Source organism: Suricata suricatta, chromosome 1 (genome assembly GCF_006229205.1).
Source record: "Suricata suricatta isolate VVHF042 chromosome 1, meerkat_22Aug2017_6uvM2_HiC, whole genome shotgun sequence".
Classification (NCBI taxonomy): domain Eukaryota; kingdom Metazoa; phylum Chordata; class Mammalia; order Carnivora; family Herpestidae; genus Suricata; species Suricata suricatta.
Genome location: NC_043700.1, coordinates 163,122,191 through 163,140,676, shown reverse-complemented (window position 1 = coordinate 163,140,676; position 18,486 = coordinate 163,122,191). Strand labels below are relative to the sequence as shown.

The following is an 18,486-nucleotide window of genomic DNA, read 5'->3' as shown; positions in this document are numbered from 1 at the left end:
GGAAATTAAAAAGTACATGGGAGCTGATCAAAATGATAACACCACAGCCCAAAACCTCTGAGACACAGCAAAGGTGGTTATAAAAGGGAAGTATATAGCAATCCAGGCCTTCCTAAAGAAGGAAGAAAGGTCTCAGATACACACCCTAACTTTACACCGTAAAGAGCTGTAAAAAGAATAGCAAATAAAACCCCAAACCAGCAGAAGGCAGGAAATAATAAAGATTAGAGCATAAATCAATGCTGTAGAAACAAAAAACAAAACAAAACTGTAGAACAGATCAATGAAACCATAAGCTGGTTCTTTGAAACAATTAACAAAATTGATAAACCCCTAGCCAGTTTGATAAAAAAGAAAAAGGAAAGGACCCAAATAAATAAAATCAAATGAAAGAAAAGAGATCACAACCAACACAGCAGAAATACAAACAATAAAAGAATATTCTGAGCAATTATATGCCAATAAAATGGACAATCTGGAAGAAATGGACAAATTCCTAGAAACATACCAAAACAGGAATGTTTTCATCCTGAAACAGGAAGAAATAGAAAATTTGAAAAGACCCATAACCAGCAAAGAAATTGAATTAGTAATCATAAATCTCCCAGGACCTTATGGCTTTCCAGGGGAAATATACCAAACATTTAAAGAAGAGTTAACACCTATTCTTTTGAAGCTGTTTCAAAAAATAGAAATGGAAGGAAAACTTCCAAACTCATTCCATGAAGCTAGCATTACCTTGATTCCAAAACCAAAGACCCCACTAAAAAGTAGAATTTTAGACCAGTTTCCCTGATGAACATGGATGCAAAGAATCCTCAACAAGATACTAGCCAATTGGTTCCAACAATACATTAAAAGAATTCTTCACAGTACACCTGGGTGGCTCAGTCAGTTAAGTGGCTGACTTTGGCTTAGGTCATGATCTCATGGTTCGTGGGTTCAAGCCCTGCATCAGGCTCTGAGCTGCCAGCTTTGGATTCTGAGTCTCCCTCTCTCCCTCTGCCCCTCCCCCACTCATGCTCTGTTTCTCTCTGTCTCAGTAATAAATAAAAACATAGAGAAGAAAGAATTATTCACCAAGACCAAGTGGGATTTATACCTGGGAGGTAGCGCTGGTTCAGTATCTGCAAAACAATCAATGCTATACATCACATCAATACGAGAAAGGACAAGAACCACATGAGTTTCTCAAGAGATGCTGACAAAGCACTTGACAAAATACAGCATCCTTTCTTTATAAAAACCCTCAAGAAAGCAAAGATAGAAGGATCATAACTCGAGATCATAAGAGCCATATATGAAAGGCCCACTGCTAATATTATCCTCGATGGGGAAAAAACTGAGAGCCCTCCCCCTAAGGTCAGGAACAAGACAGGGATGTCCACTTTTGCCACTGTTCTTCAGTATAGTATTGGAAGTCTTAGCCTCGGCAATTGGGAAACACAAAGGAATAAAAGGCATCCAAATTGGCCAGGAGGTCAAACTTTTGCTCTTCTCATATGACATGATACTCTGTGTGGAAAACCCAAGGATTCCACCAAAACACTGCTAGAACTGATCGATGAATCCAGCAAAGTCGCAGGATATAAAACCAGTGAATAGAAATCGGTTGCATTCCTACACACCAATAATGAAGCAACAGAGAAATCAAGGACCCATTTACAACTGCACCAAAACCCATAAAATACCTAGGAGTAAATCTAACCAAAGAGGTGAAAAATCTATACACTGAAAACTATACAAAGCTTAGGAAAGAAATTGAAGAAACAAACAAACAAACAAAAAACGGGAAAATACTCCATACTCCTGGATAGAAAAACAAATATTGTTAAAATGTCAATACTACCTAAAGCAATCTACATATTCAATGCAATGTCTATCAAAATAACACCAGCATTCTTCACAGAGGAAAGACCAGAAAAGACCTCAAAAAGCCAATTCAATCTTGGAAAAGAAAACTAAAGCTGGAGGCATCACAGTCCTGGACTTCAAGATATATTACAAAGCTGTAATCATCAAGACAGTATGCTACTGGCACAAAAACAGACACTCAAAATAGAGAACCCAGAAAATGGGAGAAGATATTTGCAAATGACCTATCAGATTAAGGGTTAGTATCCAAAATCTATAAAGAACTTACCAACTCAACACCCAAAATAATCCAGTGAAGAAATGGGCAGAAGACATGAGTAGACACTTCTCCAAAGAAGACATCCAGATGGCCAAAAAATGCTCAACATCACTCATCATCTGGGAAATACAAATCAAAACCACAGTGAGATACCAACTCATGCCTGTCAGAATGGCTAACATTAACAACTCAGGCAATGACAGATTTTGGTGAGGATGTGGAGAAAGAGGATGTCTTTTGCACTGCTGATGGGAATGCAAACTGGTGCAGCCACTCTGGCAAACAGTATGGAGGTTCCTAAAAATATTAAAAATAGAACTACCCTATGACCCAGCAATTGCCCTGCTAGATATTTATCCAAAGGATAGAGGTGTGCTGTTTCAAAGGGGCACATGCACCCTAATGTTTATAGCGCACTATCAACAATAGCCAAAGTATAGAAAGAGCCCAAATGTGCGTTGATGGATGAATGGATGAAGAAGATGTGGTATATATATACAATGGAGTACTACTCAGCAATCAAAAAGAATGAAATCTTTCCATTTGCAACTAAGTGGATGGAGCTAGAGGGTATTAGGCTAAGCAAAATTAGAGGAAGACAAATATATGACACTTTACTCATATGAGGACTTTAAGATACAAAACAGATGAACATATGGGAAGGGAAGCAAAAATAATATAAAAACAGGGAGGGAGACAAAACATAAAAGACTTTTAAATATAGAGAACAAACAAGGTTCTGCAGGGGTTGTGGGAGGGGGGATGGGCTAAATGAGTAGGGGCATTAAGGAATCTACTCCTGAAATCATTGTTGCATTATATGCTAATTAACTTGGATGTAAATTTAAAAATTAATTAATTATACATATCTGCTATAACTAAATAACTAAACAATTAAAATAATTAAATAAAAGAGAAATGTATATTATTTTGATTTTTTGAGAATCTTCCCTAATATTATGTAATAAATAAGTTTCTGTATATCTATATGATCTTTGTCTTTGAAATTTTTAGTGCCTGCTTAATAGTCCATTGAGTTAGAAACCCCCTATAGCTGGACTTTAGGCTAATTCCCATCTAATATTATTATAAATAATAATACAGAAGCATCATTAGGGAAGCATCAGCTTTTTTCCCCTTGTGAATTATTTATAAAGGATTAAACTGCTAGTGGGGTTACTAGGTTGAGAGCTAAGCATTTTTATACCTCTTGCTTTGTGTTACCAAATCATTTTATAATGTCAGTATATAATTGAATCAAACAGTTCGCTTGAAGCCAACATCAAGGTTTTATTAAAATATATTTCTGAAAATGATAATCAGTCATTTAAAGTAGATACATTTGGGCATCTTTAACAAATCATGATGAATTGAGGCAATTGAATTAAGTTAATTATTCATGTATGGTTTCCTATTTAAGAATTTCTAAGAAAGGAATGTCAACCCAAGATATATTTTAGATCAGTGTCTAATTTGGGTTACTGCAAGCTATATGGAACATATAATTCTCATTTTAATATAGAAGATAGTCACCAGTCCTCATCTCTAGCTCTAATTTAAACAGCCCTAGCTATTTCACTAGAACCGTGGATGCTGAGACAGCCATAGCAAACTAGGAAGTATAAGAAAAACATTAAGGGACAATACATGTAGCATTTGCATTTATATTATAGTTATGTAAACAATCCATGCATTAAGACTTGTAACCTTGCAGACCAGAAAGTAAATTTCCCATTTCTGTAGACTGTTTAGCATAAGAACCTAGTAAAAGTCATTATCTCACAGCTAAAGTCATTTCTATCTCCCATTTTAAATTATAAGGTGCCTGATTCTAGTATGTAGCTGAAAATGAATGATCCTCAGTGCAAGGGCCTGGGGTCCCAGTGCGTTCTATGTCGACACTTTTGCTTTGGCTCTTTTTCTTGGAGACCAAAAGAACTTCATACATAAATCAGATTAGAAGTTTTTAAAACAGATCTAAAATCCTGCATGGTCTTACAAATTACATTGACACACTCTAGTGTAGTCTAATCAGGTTCTAGGACAGCCCTAAGGAAACAGAGTCTTCCCTGGGCAGAGTCTGAGAAGGCCTCTGTGGTCTTGGGAATGGTCTTGGGAGATCTAGCCATCCAGGCAGCCCTTTCTGGGTAAGAGAAATAATACCTCTTGAAAGACTTGCCAGAACTATGCCCTAACTTGACCAAAGCAATACCTACAAATCCCAGGTCCATTTTTAAAATGTACCAAATGGTAAAATTTAATTCTACTGATATAGAGACTTACACACTGTAAGTGTAACAACATAATTGCAGTTTAAAAGTTATTTTCTACTATGTCCCTTTCCTAGTAAATAGTGATGCCATTATAAGGAAAGTCTAAAGTACAAACTGTATTTTGGCATCTATTTCAGAATTTTTTATTTTATCTTAAATAAACTGATGGACAGAGGAACACTGTTTATGTGCTATTTTTTCCCTTTAGGAACATTTCATGGAAGTAATTCGAAACCAGGAATTTGTACTATTACCAGCCAGTGAAATTGCAAAGCTCTTGGCCAGCGATGACATGAACATTCCTAATGAGGAGACGATACTGAATGCACTTCTTACTTGGGTCCGTCATGATTTGGAACAGAGACGGAAAGATCTCAGTAAACTTTTGGCTTATATTAGGCTACCTCTTCTTGCCCCACAGGTAAACTGATTTTGATTATTTAATCAGTATCATAATTTCAACAACATTTGAGTATTTAGTTTATGCTAATTATGTTAATATGTACATGTCTATAGGTTTTTTCCTTTGATTATTCTATTTGATAAGGTTATTTTACATATACTCCTATGAAATATGTAGCTGGAAAGATACTTAGCTTTAAAAAATTCTGCTTATGTTTTCTTCTTTTTAACTTTATTTATTTTAAGAGAGAGAGCACATGTGCACACACACATGGGGGAGCTGGGGAGGGAATGCGAGAGAGAGGGAGAGAGAATCCTAAGCAGGCTTTGGGCTGTTAGCACAGAGCCTGACTTGGGGCTCTATCTAATGAACTGTGAGACCATGACCTGAGCTGAAATCAAGAGTTGGATGCTTAACCAACTGAGCCACCCAGGTGCCTCTCTGTTTATGTATTCAACCAGAAGGTCTGGCTACCTAACTTGCATGAATTAAATAACATTCTTTCTTAGGGGTTAGTAATTTCATTTGACTCAACTAGAAACCTATCCTAGAAATTGAGAATTAGTAAAGGCGCTAATCAAAGTTGCAGTGGATGGTAGGAACCAGAAAATTTCAATTAAGTCATTTGCTACATGTTTATTAAGTATCCATTAAATACTGGATTCTGGTGATAAATAAACTGAGGCATGATAAAGAGTCCCAGCTCTGACATTTAAAAATTCTGTGTCTGGGCATATTCACACACCTCAGTCTCTTAATCCTTCAGGTGGAGATAACATTCTCTCTGACTATCTCACAGAATTATTATAAAGATGAGAAAGGGCTCTGTGAAATCAAATATACAATAAAGCATCATGGTAGCATTATCAGCATCGTTTTAGAATTGAGAGATATCTAGTTAGTGCATTCAAGGTGATCAGTCATAACATATTTACATGCATGATTTCCCGTTTGTACAGTTGTAGCTGGAATATACAGCAGTCTCCCCTTATCTGCAGTTTGCCTTCTGTGGTGTCCGTTACCCAGAGTCAGCCATGGTCAGAAAGCAAATGATCGTCCTTCTGACTTTTTGTCAGAAGGTCATTAGTTAGCCCAACGCTGCGTCCCAGTGCCTGCGTCACCCACCTCACTTCATTCATCACATAGGCAAGTTATCATCTCATGTCATCACAAGAGAAAGTAGGGTGCGTACAGTGCAATAAGGTATTTAGAGAGAAAGCCTACATTCACATAACTTTTATTACAGTATTATAATTGTTCTATTTTATTATTTGCTATTGTTGTTCATCTCTTACTGTGCCTCATTTTTAAATTAAACTTTATCATAGGTGTGTATGTATAGGAAAAAAAATAGCATACCCTGGATTCAGTACTATTTGCAGCTTCAGGCACCCACTGAGGGTCTTGGAACATATCCTCAATGGTTAGGAGGGGGGACTTTTGTACAATAATTTCTCCTGCCTATTTTATGTTTATCTTGAAGGCTTGAATAGAGAAAGAGGCCTTGAAAGTGAAGAAAGAATGAGCTGTTACTGCTCGAGATCAGATTTTTGTTGTTTCAAGTGCCATAAATTTTATGATCTGCATTTATCTTGGGGATTATGTATTATTTCCAGCCATTGATAGCAAAAGTTACTGTTTGTCCTCTACCTTATAAAGACAAAAATTAGTGCTGACGCTTTATAGGAAAGATCTCTTCAGAGGTAGAATGTTCTATGATTCATAGGAATGAGACTGCATGAATTGATGACAGTTCAGGAAAAATAACATTGTAAAACATTTCCCTTGAAATCATGTTTTAAAAAGAGTTATATTTTACTGGTACTTAGCAGAATTTTTTTCTTATCCTTTTATAGAAAATAAAATGTGAAAAATCCTAGTAGACTTTGAAAAGAATCTGTGCAATTAAATAACCTGATGATTGACTTCAGTGCTGCAGTTTCAAATCTTTATGATACTATATTTGCATGACGCATTAAAATTTCTGTTATCCAGGGTACTGCTGATAATCATAGGCATAAGATCTTAGAGTTAAAGGCAGCCAGTTAGTCTAACACCTGTTGTACAAATGAAGTAACAGACCAAAAAAGTAAAACCATATGCTCAAAATCATAAAATGATTGCATAAATTTTTGTCCTTCTGCATTATAGTTTTATTTCCTTTGCTGCTTGGCTAACGTAGAGCTAATAAAAGATGGAGGTAGGACTTGAGCCCAAGTTAAGTTCTGTGCCTTTCTCATGGAACCATTTTACCTCTTGAAAGTACTGTGTGTAAAATTGCTGGGTGAGGAGAGGGATATCAAGTGGAGGAAGAAAGAGGTTAAAAAGTAAATTCGTGATTATGATATAATGAGAGGTAGGCTGTGATAAATATATGAACATGGCATTATGGAAATAATCAGAATAGGCTGCTCAGAATAATGGTGGAGAAGCTGAGAGAACTTTCTGAAAGGACACTCAGTCTGCATCCTGAATAGCTACCCAGAAGAGGGGGCAGGATAGCCCAGGAGAGATAGGAGATCGTACCTACTTATGGAGTCATGAGCAAATACATCATGCCCTGGCATTTGAAGAGGGTTTGCATGGCTTGAGTGCAGAAATAAAAGGTGTGGAGAGACAGAGAATCTTTAGTTATGTCAAAGAGTTTGTGTTTTGTCCTAAAAACAGTGAGGAGGCACTGAAGACGTTTAAGCAGAGAGTGGCATAATTGTTTTATGTAGGAAAATCCGATAACTGTATTGCAGAAATTGGATTGGAATGGTCAAAGTAGAAATCCATTACAAAGACTATTAGGTTCAGACAAGTGAATTAAGCACTCTCTGGCAGTGGAGGTACAGAAACTACCAAGCTCAAGAGCTATTTAGGAATTAGAATTGATACAAGTTAATGACTGGTCGAAAGGGGAGGGTACCAATAAAAGAGGGCTCCAAAATGATTCTGATTTGTGCAACTAGGTTAAGGAAGGTCCTGTCAATTAAGACAGAGAATTGAAGATGAAGAGCTGATTTTGAAGGTGAAGAAGAAGTGGAAGAATCATATCCCCAGAGCTTCTTGGTACCTTTAATCCTCTTGGAGTCTAGGAAGGAGTTTTGAAAATTTATTATTAGGTTGTTGAAGCCAAAAGGAAGAGAATTACATTGCCAAAGAGAACATGAAGGGCAGTAGGGGTGGAACCATAGGAAATAGTAGGATTTAGTGGTATTTCTAAACCTGTGTAAATAGGTGGAGTGCTGTTAAAAAGAGATTCCAGTGCAAGGAGGAGGAAATTTAATATCATCAGATATTATGATCTTGTTCAAGGAGACAAGATAAAGACAGAAAATCCATTGGATCAGCCCATTTGTTTTAAATTGTAGTCTTCAAGTGTAGGATCAATACTACCTGGGAAGTTGTTTAAAATGCATATTATGGGGAGAGACCAAGGGGCGCCTGGGTAGCTCAGTCAGTTAAGCGTCCAGCTTCAGCTCAGGTCATGATCTCACTGTTCATGGGTTTGAGCCCTGCATCAGGTTCTGTGCTGACAGCTAGCTCAGAGCCTGGAGCCTGTTTCAGATTCAGTGTCTCCCTCTCTCTCTGACCCTCCCCTGCTTGTGCTGTCTCTGTCTCTCTCTCAAAAATAAATAACAGGAAAAAAATTTAAAGAAAAAAGAGATACCAAGATGGCAGAGCAGCATGGAAGTTTTTTTGTGTCTCTTGTCCCTGAAATGCAGCTAGATCAAAACCAAACCATCTTGCACACCTAAAAAATTAATCTGAGGATTAACTCAGCAATCTGTGTAACTTGAACCAAGAACTTGGCAGGAATTCACCCCAAAAGAAAGAACAGGAATGAATGGCAGGCAGAGACTTAATCAACACAGATACAGGCAATATGTCAGAACCAGAACTTAAAATACGAGAAGAAGAATAGTAGCTGGGGTTGAAAAAAAGCATCGAATCCCTTTCTGTGGAGATAAAAGAAGTAAAATCTAGTCAGGATGAAATTTAAAATACTGTAACTGAGATGCAGTCTCAAACAGATGCCACAGTGGTAGGGATGGATGGAGCAGAGCAGTGAATCAGTGACATAAAGGACATACTTAGGAAGAATCATGAAGCAGGAATAAAAAAGGGAAACTAAGGCAAAAGAGCACAATATAAGAATTAGAGAACTCGGTGACTCACTAAAAAGGAATAACATCCAAATCATAGGGGTCCCAGAAGATGAAGAAAGAGACAAAAGGGGTAGAAGGTGTATGTGAGCAAGTGATAATGGAAAATTTTCGTAACCTAGGGAAAGACACAGACCTCAAAATCCAGAAAACACAGAGAACTCCTATTAGAATCAACAAAAACTGGCCATCAACAAGGCACAGCATAGTCAAATTCACAAAATACATAGACAAGGGAAAGAATCATGAAAGCAGCAAGGGGAAAAAAAAGTCCTTAACCTACAAGGGAAGACAGATCAGGTTTGCAGCAGGCCTTTCCACAGAAACTTGGCAGGCCAGAAAGGAGTGGTAGGATGCATTCAATATGCTGAATTAGAAAAATATGCAGCCCAAAATTCTTTATCCAGCAATGCTGTCATTCAAAATAGGAGAGATAAAAAGTTTCCCAAACAAAAAGTAGAGGAGCTCAGGACCACCAAGCCAGCCCTGCAAGAAACTTTAAGGGGGACTCTCTGACGGGAGAAAAGTTGAGGAAAAAAAAAAAAACAAACCAAAGACCAAAAGCAACAAAGACTAGAAAGGACCAGAGAACACCACCAGAAACTTGAACATCTGACTTCGACTCAGGTCATGAACTCACAGATCGTGAGTTTGAGCCCCACGCCATGCTCTGACAGCTCATGGAGCCTGCTTTGGATTCTGTGTCTCTTTCTCTCTCTCCTTCCCCTGCTTGTGCGCACGTATTCTCTCTCTCTCTCTCTCTCCCCCCCCTTTCTATCAAAAGTAAATAAAGATTTTTAAAACATTAAAAAAAAAAAAGAAACACCAACTCTACAGGCAGCAAAATGGCAGTAAGTATCTTTCAGTACTTACTCTAAACGTCCGTGGACTAAATGCGCCAATCAAAAGACATAGGGTAACAGAATGGATAAGAAAACAAGACCCATCTATATGCTGCTTACAAGAGATCCATTTCAGATCTAAAGACACCTTTAGATTGAAAATAAGGGGATGGAAAACCATCTATCATGCTAATGGTCACCAAAAGAAAGCCAGAGAATCTATACTTATATCAGACAATCTAGATTTTAAAATAAAGATTCTAACAAGAGATGAAGAAGGGCATTATATCATAATTAAGGGGTCTGTTGATCAGGAAGACTTAACAATTATAAATATCTGTGACCCCAATGTGAAAGCATCCACATAAGTAAATCAGTTAATCACAAATCTAAAGAAACCTAATAGGTTTCCATAACAGTAGGGCATTTCAACACCCCACTTACAGCAATGGAAAGGTCATCTAAAAAGAAAATCAACGAGGAAACCATGGCTTTGAATCACACACTGGACTGGATGGCCTTAACGTATATTCAGAGCATTTCATCCTAAAGCAGCAAAATACACATTTTTCTCCAGTGCATATGGAACATTCTCCAGAATAGATCACATACTGGGACATCGATCAGCCCTCAACAAGTCCAAAAAAGCAAGATCATACCTTGCATATTTTTAGACCACAACACTATGAAACTCAAAATCAACCACAAGAAACAATTTGGAAAGACAACAAATACCTGGAGACTAAAGAACATCCTACTTAAAAATGAATGGGCTAACCAATAAGTTGATGAGGAAATTAAAAAATAAATGGAAGCCAATGAAAATGATAACACCACAGCCCAAAACCTCTGGGACTCAGCAAAGGTGGTCATAAGAGGGAAGTATATAGCAATCCAGGTCTTTCTAAAGAAGGAAGAAAGTCTCAGAAACACAACCTAAAATCCAAAATATTGGGCCCCATTCTTCACTTGCAAAATTTGAAACTCTGGGGTTGGGGCTTAGCAGGTTGTGTTTTAATATGCCTTCAGGTGGATTTGAAGCACACTCAAGTTTGAGAACCAGTGTCTTAGAAGATGAATAGTGACGACTGATGGAAATGACACTGCCCTGTGGGATTTAATAAGTTACTTCACCTTTCTGAGCGTTGATAATACTATGTTGCAATATTGTGACACTTAGAAATACTGGTAGGGTTTTTTTTTCTTTCTTTCCAATTTTGCAAAATTACAGCAATCAAGTGATGACTAAAAAAATAAGTTTATTTATTTTTGAGAGGGGAGGGGTTTTGAAGGAGGGGCAGAGAAAGAGGGAGAGAGAGAATCCCAAGCAGACTCTGTGCTATTAGTGCAGAGCTAGACATGGGGCTCAATCCCATGAACTGTGAGATCGTGACCTGAGCTGAAATCAACCCTACTGAGCCACCCATGGCCCCTAAGCAATGAAGTTTGGAAGTAGACTCTAAAACCATCAAGAAAATGTTGGATTTTATTCTGTATGTTTTATTTTAAAAGATAGGAAAATGTGACAATTATTTAAATTGTCTAATGCATATCAAATAATAAATGACTAATATTAAAAAATTGCCATTAGGTCCAGTTACCTAAAAATTTTACTTCTGTAAATAGGTGAAGGGGATTAAGAGTACACTTATGATGAGCACTGAATAATACATAGAATTGTTAAATCACTATATTGTACACCTGAAACTAGTATAACACTGTATGTCAACTATACTGAAATTAAAATCAAATAAATAAAAATTTAACAAGCAATAAAGTTAACAACAGAAGTTACTTTTGTAAAATCATTCCTCTCTCAGTGAACTTTGACCCTACTCTGTTAATATGAAAAACCATTCAGTCTAGCTAGAAGGGATGCAATTATATATAGTAATTGTATTATAGTGTCTCCCACAGTAGATCCCTAAAATGACCTAGGAAACAACTGTATGTGTGTGTAATTGTATGTAGTTGTAATCCTTCTACCTGATCATTTTAGTGTGACTTACTGTGTTTTTTTTTAACAGTGAATAATCCAGAAGATACAGATTTGTGGTTTTTTGCTTTACCCTTGAATACATTACAAGCTTTTTTATTTGATCAAATTTTAAACAATGTTGGTAGAAATACTAGGACATATGTACATTATTTAAGGGATTTTGTCAACCTACATTCTTTTAGTTTCCAACGGTTAGCCTTTATGACAAGTATCTTGGTCTTCACAATTCTGTTCTCGATTCTTATTATTGCTTTCTACTACATGTAAAAAATATAAAAAGACCTTGTATTACCTTTACTACCCTTTTAATTTACACATTTTTGATACCAGAACATTTTTTTTAATGTTTTATTTATTTTTGGTACAGAGAGAGACAGAGCATGAGAGGGGGAGGGGCAGAGAGAAGGAGACACAGAACTGAAGCAGGCTCCAGGCTCTGAGCTGGCTGTCAGCACAGAACCTGACACGGGGCTCGAACCCACAAACGTGAGATCTGACCTGAGCTGAAGTCGGAGACTTAACCGACTGAGCCTCCCAGGCGCCCCCAGAACATTTTTTAAAGCCTGTATAATTCAGAAATTATTCACATTCTGTTTTTTTTTCTTTAAGTAGTATTGGAGGGGGCAGTTTTAGAGAAATAGTTGCATGAGATGAAGTATGAGAGTAAAGATAAAAATTTACACATTGAAAATGTTTGTTTCCTAAATGCCTTCATTTAAGTAATTTGTCATTCTCTACTGGCAGAGCAGACACAGAGTGTTCACCTAAAATGCAGAGTATACAAGAGGGGTTTTTGGTTCTCTGTCAGTGCCTTCTGAATGCTTTTCTAAATGATTCCTGGTACCTTCCATTTGATTAATCCAATTCTTGGATTAATGGCTTTTATATCCCTTCTATTACTTTCATCTCTCTACTTACTTATAAAGTAGAGAGACTATTAGCATGTTTAGAAATATGTTTTACTTCAAATTGCAATAACTTTTAAGTCTCCCAAGACTTTACTTCCTATGGTTTTGTTTTTTGTTTTAAGTTCATTTATTTATTTTCAGAGAGTGCAAGTGGGAGAGGGGCGGAGAGAGAATCCCAAGCAGCCCCCACCCCCTCACCACTTTCAGTGCAGAGCCCAGTGCAGGGCTCGAACCAAGGAGCCGTGAGATCATGACTTGAGCTAAAACCAAGAGTTGGATACCTTACCAGCTGAGCCACGTCAGAGCCCCTACTTTCTAAAGTTTTTTCACATTAATTTTTATTTAGAAAGGACTGAAATAATTCTGTATAACAGAAGTAATATAAACATTAAGATCAATCTAAATGAGCCAACTCAGTACATATTCAGTAATGGTTCCTGTAGCAAGTATAATTATATTTTGTGTGCGTAGAAAAATATGGAATAATTAATACCATAATTTATACTCTGGAATAGGTCCTGAGATTTATGTCTTAATTTGGCTTTTTTGCCATTAGCATACTCTTCTCAGTTTCCAAATGCCACAAAAGTTTTTTACAGTGACTTTTGTTAGAGACTCTTCTTTTATCAAAATATGAACATATTCTCAACATTGTTATTCATTTGTATTTGTAAAGTAAAGCTGAACTCCCCACCCACTCAAATGGCAGAAATTAAAGGAGATAGTAACAGTTGTTCATGAGAATGTGGAGAACCTCATATCAAACCCTCATATATTGCTGGCGGGAACATAAAATGATGCAGCTACTTGAAAAATAGTTTGGTAGTTTCTTAAAAAGTTAATATGTATTTACCATATGGCCCAGGATATTCTACTTCTAGGTTTCCACCTGAGAGAAATGAAAACATTAACTTACCATAAAGACTTTGACTCAAATGTTCTTAGCAGCTTTATTCATGATAGCCAAAAACTGAACATAATTTGTGTCCATCAACTGTGAACAGATAGACAAAATGTGGTATGTCCATCAGTGGAATATTATTCAGCAATAAAAAGAAATGAAGTACCAAGGAACCCTTGTGCACTGTTGGTAGAAATGTAAATTGGCATAGCCACTGTGGAGAAATAGTATGGAAGTTCTTCAAAAAATTAAAAATAGAACTACCCAATGACCCAGCAATTCCACTATTTGGGTATTTACCCAAAGAAAACGAAGACAGTAATTCAAACAGATCTATACACCCCTGTGTTTATTGCAGCTTTATTTACAATAGCTAAGATATGGAAGTAACCCATGTGCCCATCAATATATGAACAGATAAAGAACACACACACACACAGAGGCACATGCACTGGAATACTACTCAGCTATAAAAAGGTTTGAGATCTTGCCATTTGTGACAACATGCATAGGCCTAGTATTATGCTAAGTAAAAGAAGTCAGAGAAAGACAAATACCATATGATTTAACTTATATGTGGAATCGAAAAACAAAACAACAAACAAAACTCTAGACCCAGAGCACCTCGATCGCTCAGTCAGTGAAGCATCCAATGTCAGTTCAGGTCATGATCTCACAGTTCATGGGTTCAATCCCCACATTGGGCTCACTGCTGTCAGCACAGAGCCCACTTCAGATCCTCTGTCCTCCTCTCTTTCTGCCCCTCCCCCCTCCTCTCTCTCAAAAATAAATAAACATTTAAAAAAATATTTAAAAATAGAAATACTCAACTACAGAGAACAAAGTGATGGTTGCCAGATCAGCAAGGGTGGGGAAATGGGTAAAATGGGTGAAGGGGAGTGAGAGATACAGGTTTCTTGATATGGGATAGATAAGTCATGGCTATAAAAGATAGAGCATAGGAGATGTAGTCAATGATATTATAACAGTGTTGTACAGTGGTAGGTGGTGAGCATACGCTTGTGGTGAACATAGCATAGTGTATAGAGTTACTGAATCACTATGTTGTACACCTGAAACTAATGTAACATTGTGGGTCAACTACAATTTAAAATTTTTGTATAAAAAAATGAAGTACTGATACATGCTACATGTGGGTGAACCTCAAAATACACTAAATGTAAAAAAGCAAGACATCAGAGACCACATATTGTATGACTTTATATGAAACATAAAAAAAAAAAAACCACCCTGAAAATCTATAGAGACAGATTGGCACATGGAGACAGGAAATGAACAAAGATTAAATAGCAAACAGGCATGCAGGGTCTAAGTAGGGTGATGAAAAGGCTCCAAAATGACTTATGGTAATGGCTGCACTACATTGTTACCAGCAAATTTACTAAAAACCATTGAATTGTATACTTGAAATGGTGAATTATGTGATATGTAAAATATACCTTATGTTATCAAATGCATTCCTGCAGTGTGTCAAAAGGATGATACACTATGATTAGGAAAGTCTTGTCCCAAAAATATAAGAATGATTGAGTTTCAGGAAATGTGTCAAGATAATTATTATATCAATACTTAAAGGAGATAAAGTCGTATGATTATGTCAATAGATGTATAAAGGGCATTCAGAAAGAATGGAGAACCATTCTTAGCTTTAAAACAATGACGTAAAATAGGGAGAGATGAAAATAGCCTAAGTATAATAAAATTTCTAGATGCTGTAGCAACTTTCATCCTTAATAGTCATACACTAAACTGTATCAGTTCAAGCCAGAAATATGGGTACTCTGTTTCACCCTAATTCTTTAATATTGCTTTGAATGTTTTAACAATTGTAATAGTAAAATAAAAATGAAGTAATTGGCATACATATTAGAAATGTCAACTATCCCTGTTTGGTGATGATTATGATAATGATTATTATGCCTAATAACTAGAGTGGTATAAGGGAATTTTGTAAAGTTGTAGGTTATGGTATAAGTATACAATAACCAAAAGATTTCTCTCTCCTCTAGCAAAATATATGCAAAATGGAAATTTAAAAATCTATTCCCAATAGCAATAAAAATCAAATATATATGTATATTAAATAAAAAAGGCATAAGACCTGTCTGAAGAAAGGTATACAACAAATGGAAAGGCTTCCTGAACAGAAAGACTTAATGTCATAAAAATGTAAATTCTTCCAAAATTAATAAATAATTTAATGCAGTTCATAATAGAATTCCAACAGGATCAAGATGGTGAAGGGGAATTAGAGAAATATATCTTAAGTTTATGTGAAAAGTAAACACTCAAAAACAGTCAAGAAAACTATGAAAATGAACAATGAGGGTATATTTAAATGAAAAAATCAGAATATGTCATAAAGGCACTAAAAAATGGTGGCATCAGAATAGGAATAGACAGATCAGTGGAAACGAGTGAAGAATCAGGAAACAATTCTTCTCTATTCTGAGATGTATTTTTGAGAATGTAACCTATCACCAAGGTTCCATTCACTTGGAAATAGAGAGGATTGTTTAATAAATGGTGCTAGTACAGATTGGCCATCCACCTAGAAGGAAATCCTCAATTCATGCTCTATTTAAAAATTAATTTCACATGGATCAATAGGGAGGTGAATGGAGAAACAAGCACAAAAAGAAATGAAACACATTTTTTAAAAGGCAGGATGAAACCATATCTGTGTATTTGCATAAAATTACGTAAGTTAAAAAAATGGGATTTAGTGAAGCACCAGGGATTTAAACTCTTTTAGGATAATCACCATTTAGAGTTCTCTTCCACCTAAGACACTGGTAAGTTGTTTTTGCTGTTGTTCTTTGTGCACTGTTTAGAGGGGTCAGGTAAACGCAGTCATTAGTCAACTTCTATTTATAATTATTCCTCAGTTAAAATTATTTCTAATTGAAAAGGTAAAATGATGTATTTTACAAAATCTAGACAATATAGAAAAGCAGTAAAAAAGATTAAGAAGCGGGAGTTTCCCCACTACCCAGAGATCAGCAGCATTCAGGTTTTAAAGTATACCGTTTAGCCTACTCAATTTATGTTTTTCAATGAAATTTAAAATGTAAATCTTGTAGGTATTACAGATTTTATTTAAAAATAGATGTCCACACTTGGATTTTTTTCTCAATGAGATCATTCCCATTTGTGAACTATATAGCTTATTCTTTCAATTACTATTTTCAGTGTACATACTCACTATTCTTTTCTAGTTCCTGGCAGATATGGAAAATAATGCTCTTTTCCGGGATGATATAGAATGTCAGAAACTTATTATGGAAGCGATGAAGTACCATTTATTACCAGAAAGACGACCCATGTTACAGAGCCCTCGGACAAAACCTAGAAAGTCCACGGTTGGAACACTATTTGCAGTTGGAGGAATGGATTCAACAAAAGGTATTAAATCATTTTTCATTTGAGGGAAAAGGAGAAAAAAGAACTTTAATTAGTCATACATATGGCCAAAGAGCTTTTTTAGAGAAGTGGCCATTCCCAGGATTGGAAAAAGATGAGCTAAGCCCAGCACATCTTGTGCCAGAAAGTAAGGAAGTGGTCAAAGAATAATGGAGACAGGGGACAGAAGAGGCCGTTTGGAGTGGCTACCACTGTCCAGATCTGGGATAATTTCAACATCAAAATAGATAATGAGGATAAAAGGTTGTCATTTAGTAAATCAGCAAGTATGCATGAGTTCACTCTGATACAAATAAAAATGGGAGAAAGGAAAGGTTTTCTTCTTCGAATGCTAACTAATAAATATAGAAGGGAAGGTGGAGCTGGAAAAAGTACCATTTGGCAACCACCTTAATGATAACTAATTCAGTTAAGAATCATCCACAGTAGGTGAAGGTTTGAGAAAAGGATAATTAGCCTCCGACTATCTTCCAACCATTTTTTTTTAAATGTTTTTTTTATTTATTTTGATACAGAGAGAGACAGAGCACGAGAGGGGGAGGGGCAGAGAGAGAGGGAGACACAGAATTAGAAGCAGGCTCCAGGCTCCAGGCTCTGAGCTAGCGGTCAGCACAGAGCCCGACGCTGGGCTCGAACCCATGAACGTGAGATCTGACCTGAGCCGAAGCCGGAGGCTTAACCGACTGAGCCACCCAGGCGCCCCTCTTCCAACCATTTGCTTAGCAGTTACAAAGGGTGAAAAAGTATCTTTACAGTGGAGAAACCTGGCAGGCAGCACCTTAGCCAAATGATTGATGTCTTATTGCCAGTAATGAGACTAATCAGTAGCATGTGCCTCTTACGGGAGACAGTAAGAACTCAGCTGTGTATCTGTAGTTATTCTTGCCAAAAGTGTATAATCCTAATTTAATCATGAGGAAAAAAACAAATCCAAGTTGAGAGACATTCTACAAAATAACTGGTCTGTCTGTAGTTTTCCAGAATGCTAATGTCATGAAATACAGAGATCAGAAATTACTCCACATTTCAGGAGGCTGAAGAGATATGACAACTATTATAATGCATCATCGTGATTTTCTTTTGCTATCAAAGAACATAATTGGAACAAATGATAAGATCCAAATGAAGTCTGTAGATTAGATGACAGCATTGTATAAACGTTAATTTCTAGATTTTGATCATTGTATTATGGTTTTATAACAGGGTTTCTTGTTTCGAGAAGATACACTGAAGTATTTAGGGTACAAGGGCATCATTTCTACAACCTAAACAGTTCAGGAAGAAAAAAATTCTACATACCTGTATATAGTTAAAGCAAATGTAAAACATCAAAGGTATCTGGGAATTCTTTGAATTATTCTTGCAACAGTTTTTACTAATAGTAACAATAATAGTAACAGATGCCACATATAGTACCTACTCAGTGCCAGG

General features: G+C 36.4%; 1 protein-coding gene across 3 annotated transcripts in view; it reads left to right on the top strand.

Moving 5' to 3' along the window:
- The window catches only part of KLHL5 (kelch like family member 5), an 87,065-nt gene that overhangs the window by 40,532 nt on the left and 28,047 nt on the right, over positions 1–18,486 (top strand). For all 3 annotated transcript variants that reach the window (XM_029947283.1, XM_029947294.1, XM_029947303.1), the window contains 2 exons: positions 4,616–4,828; positions 16,851–17,037. In XM_029947283.1, the coding sequence (XP_029803143.1) occupies positions 4,616–4,828; positions 16,851–17,037 (400 nt within the window). The remainder of the gene's footprint in view (positions 1–4,615; positions 4,829–16,850; positions 17,038–18,486) is intronic.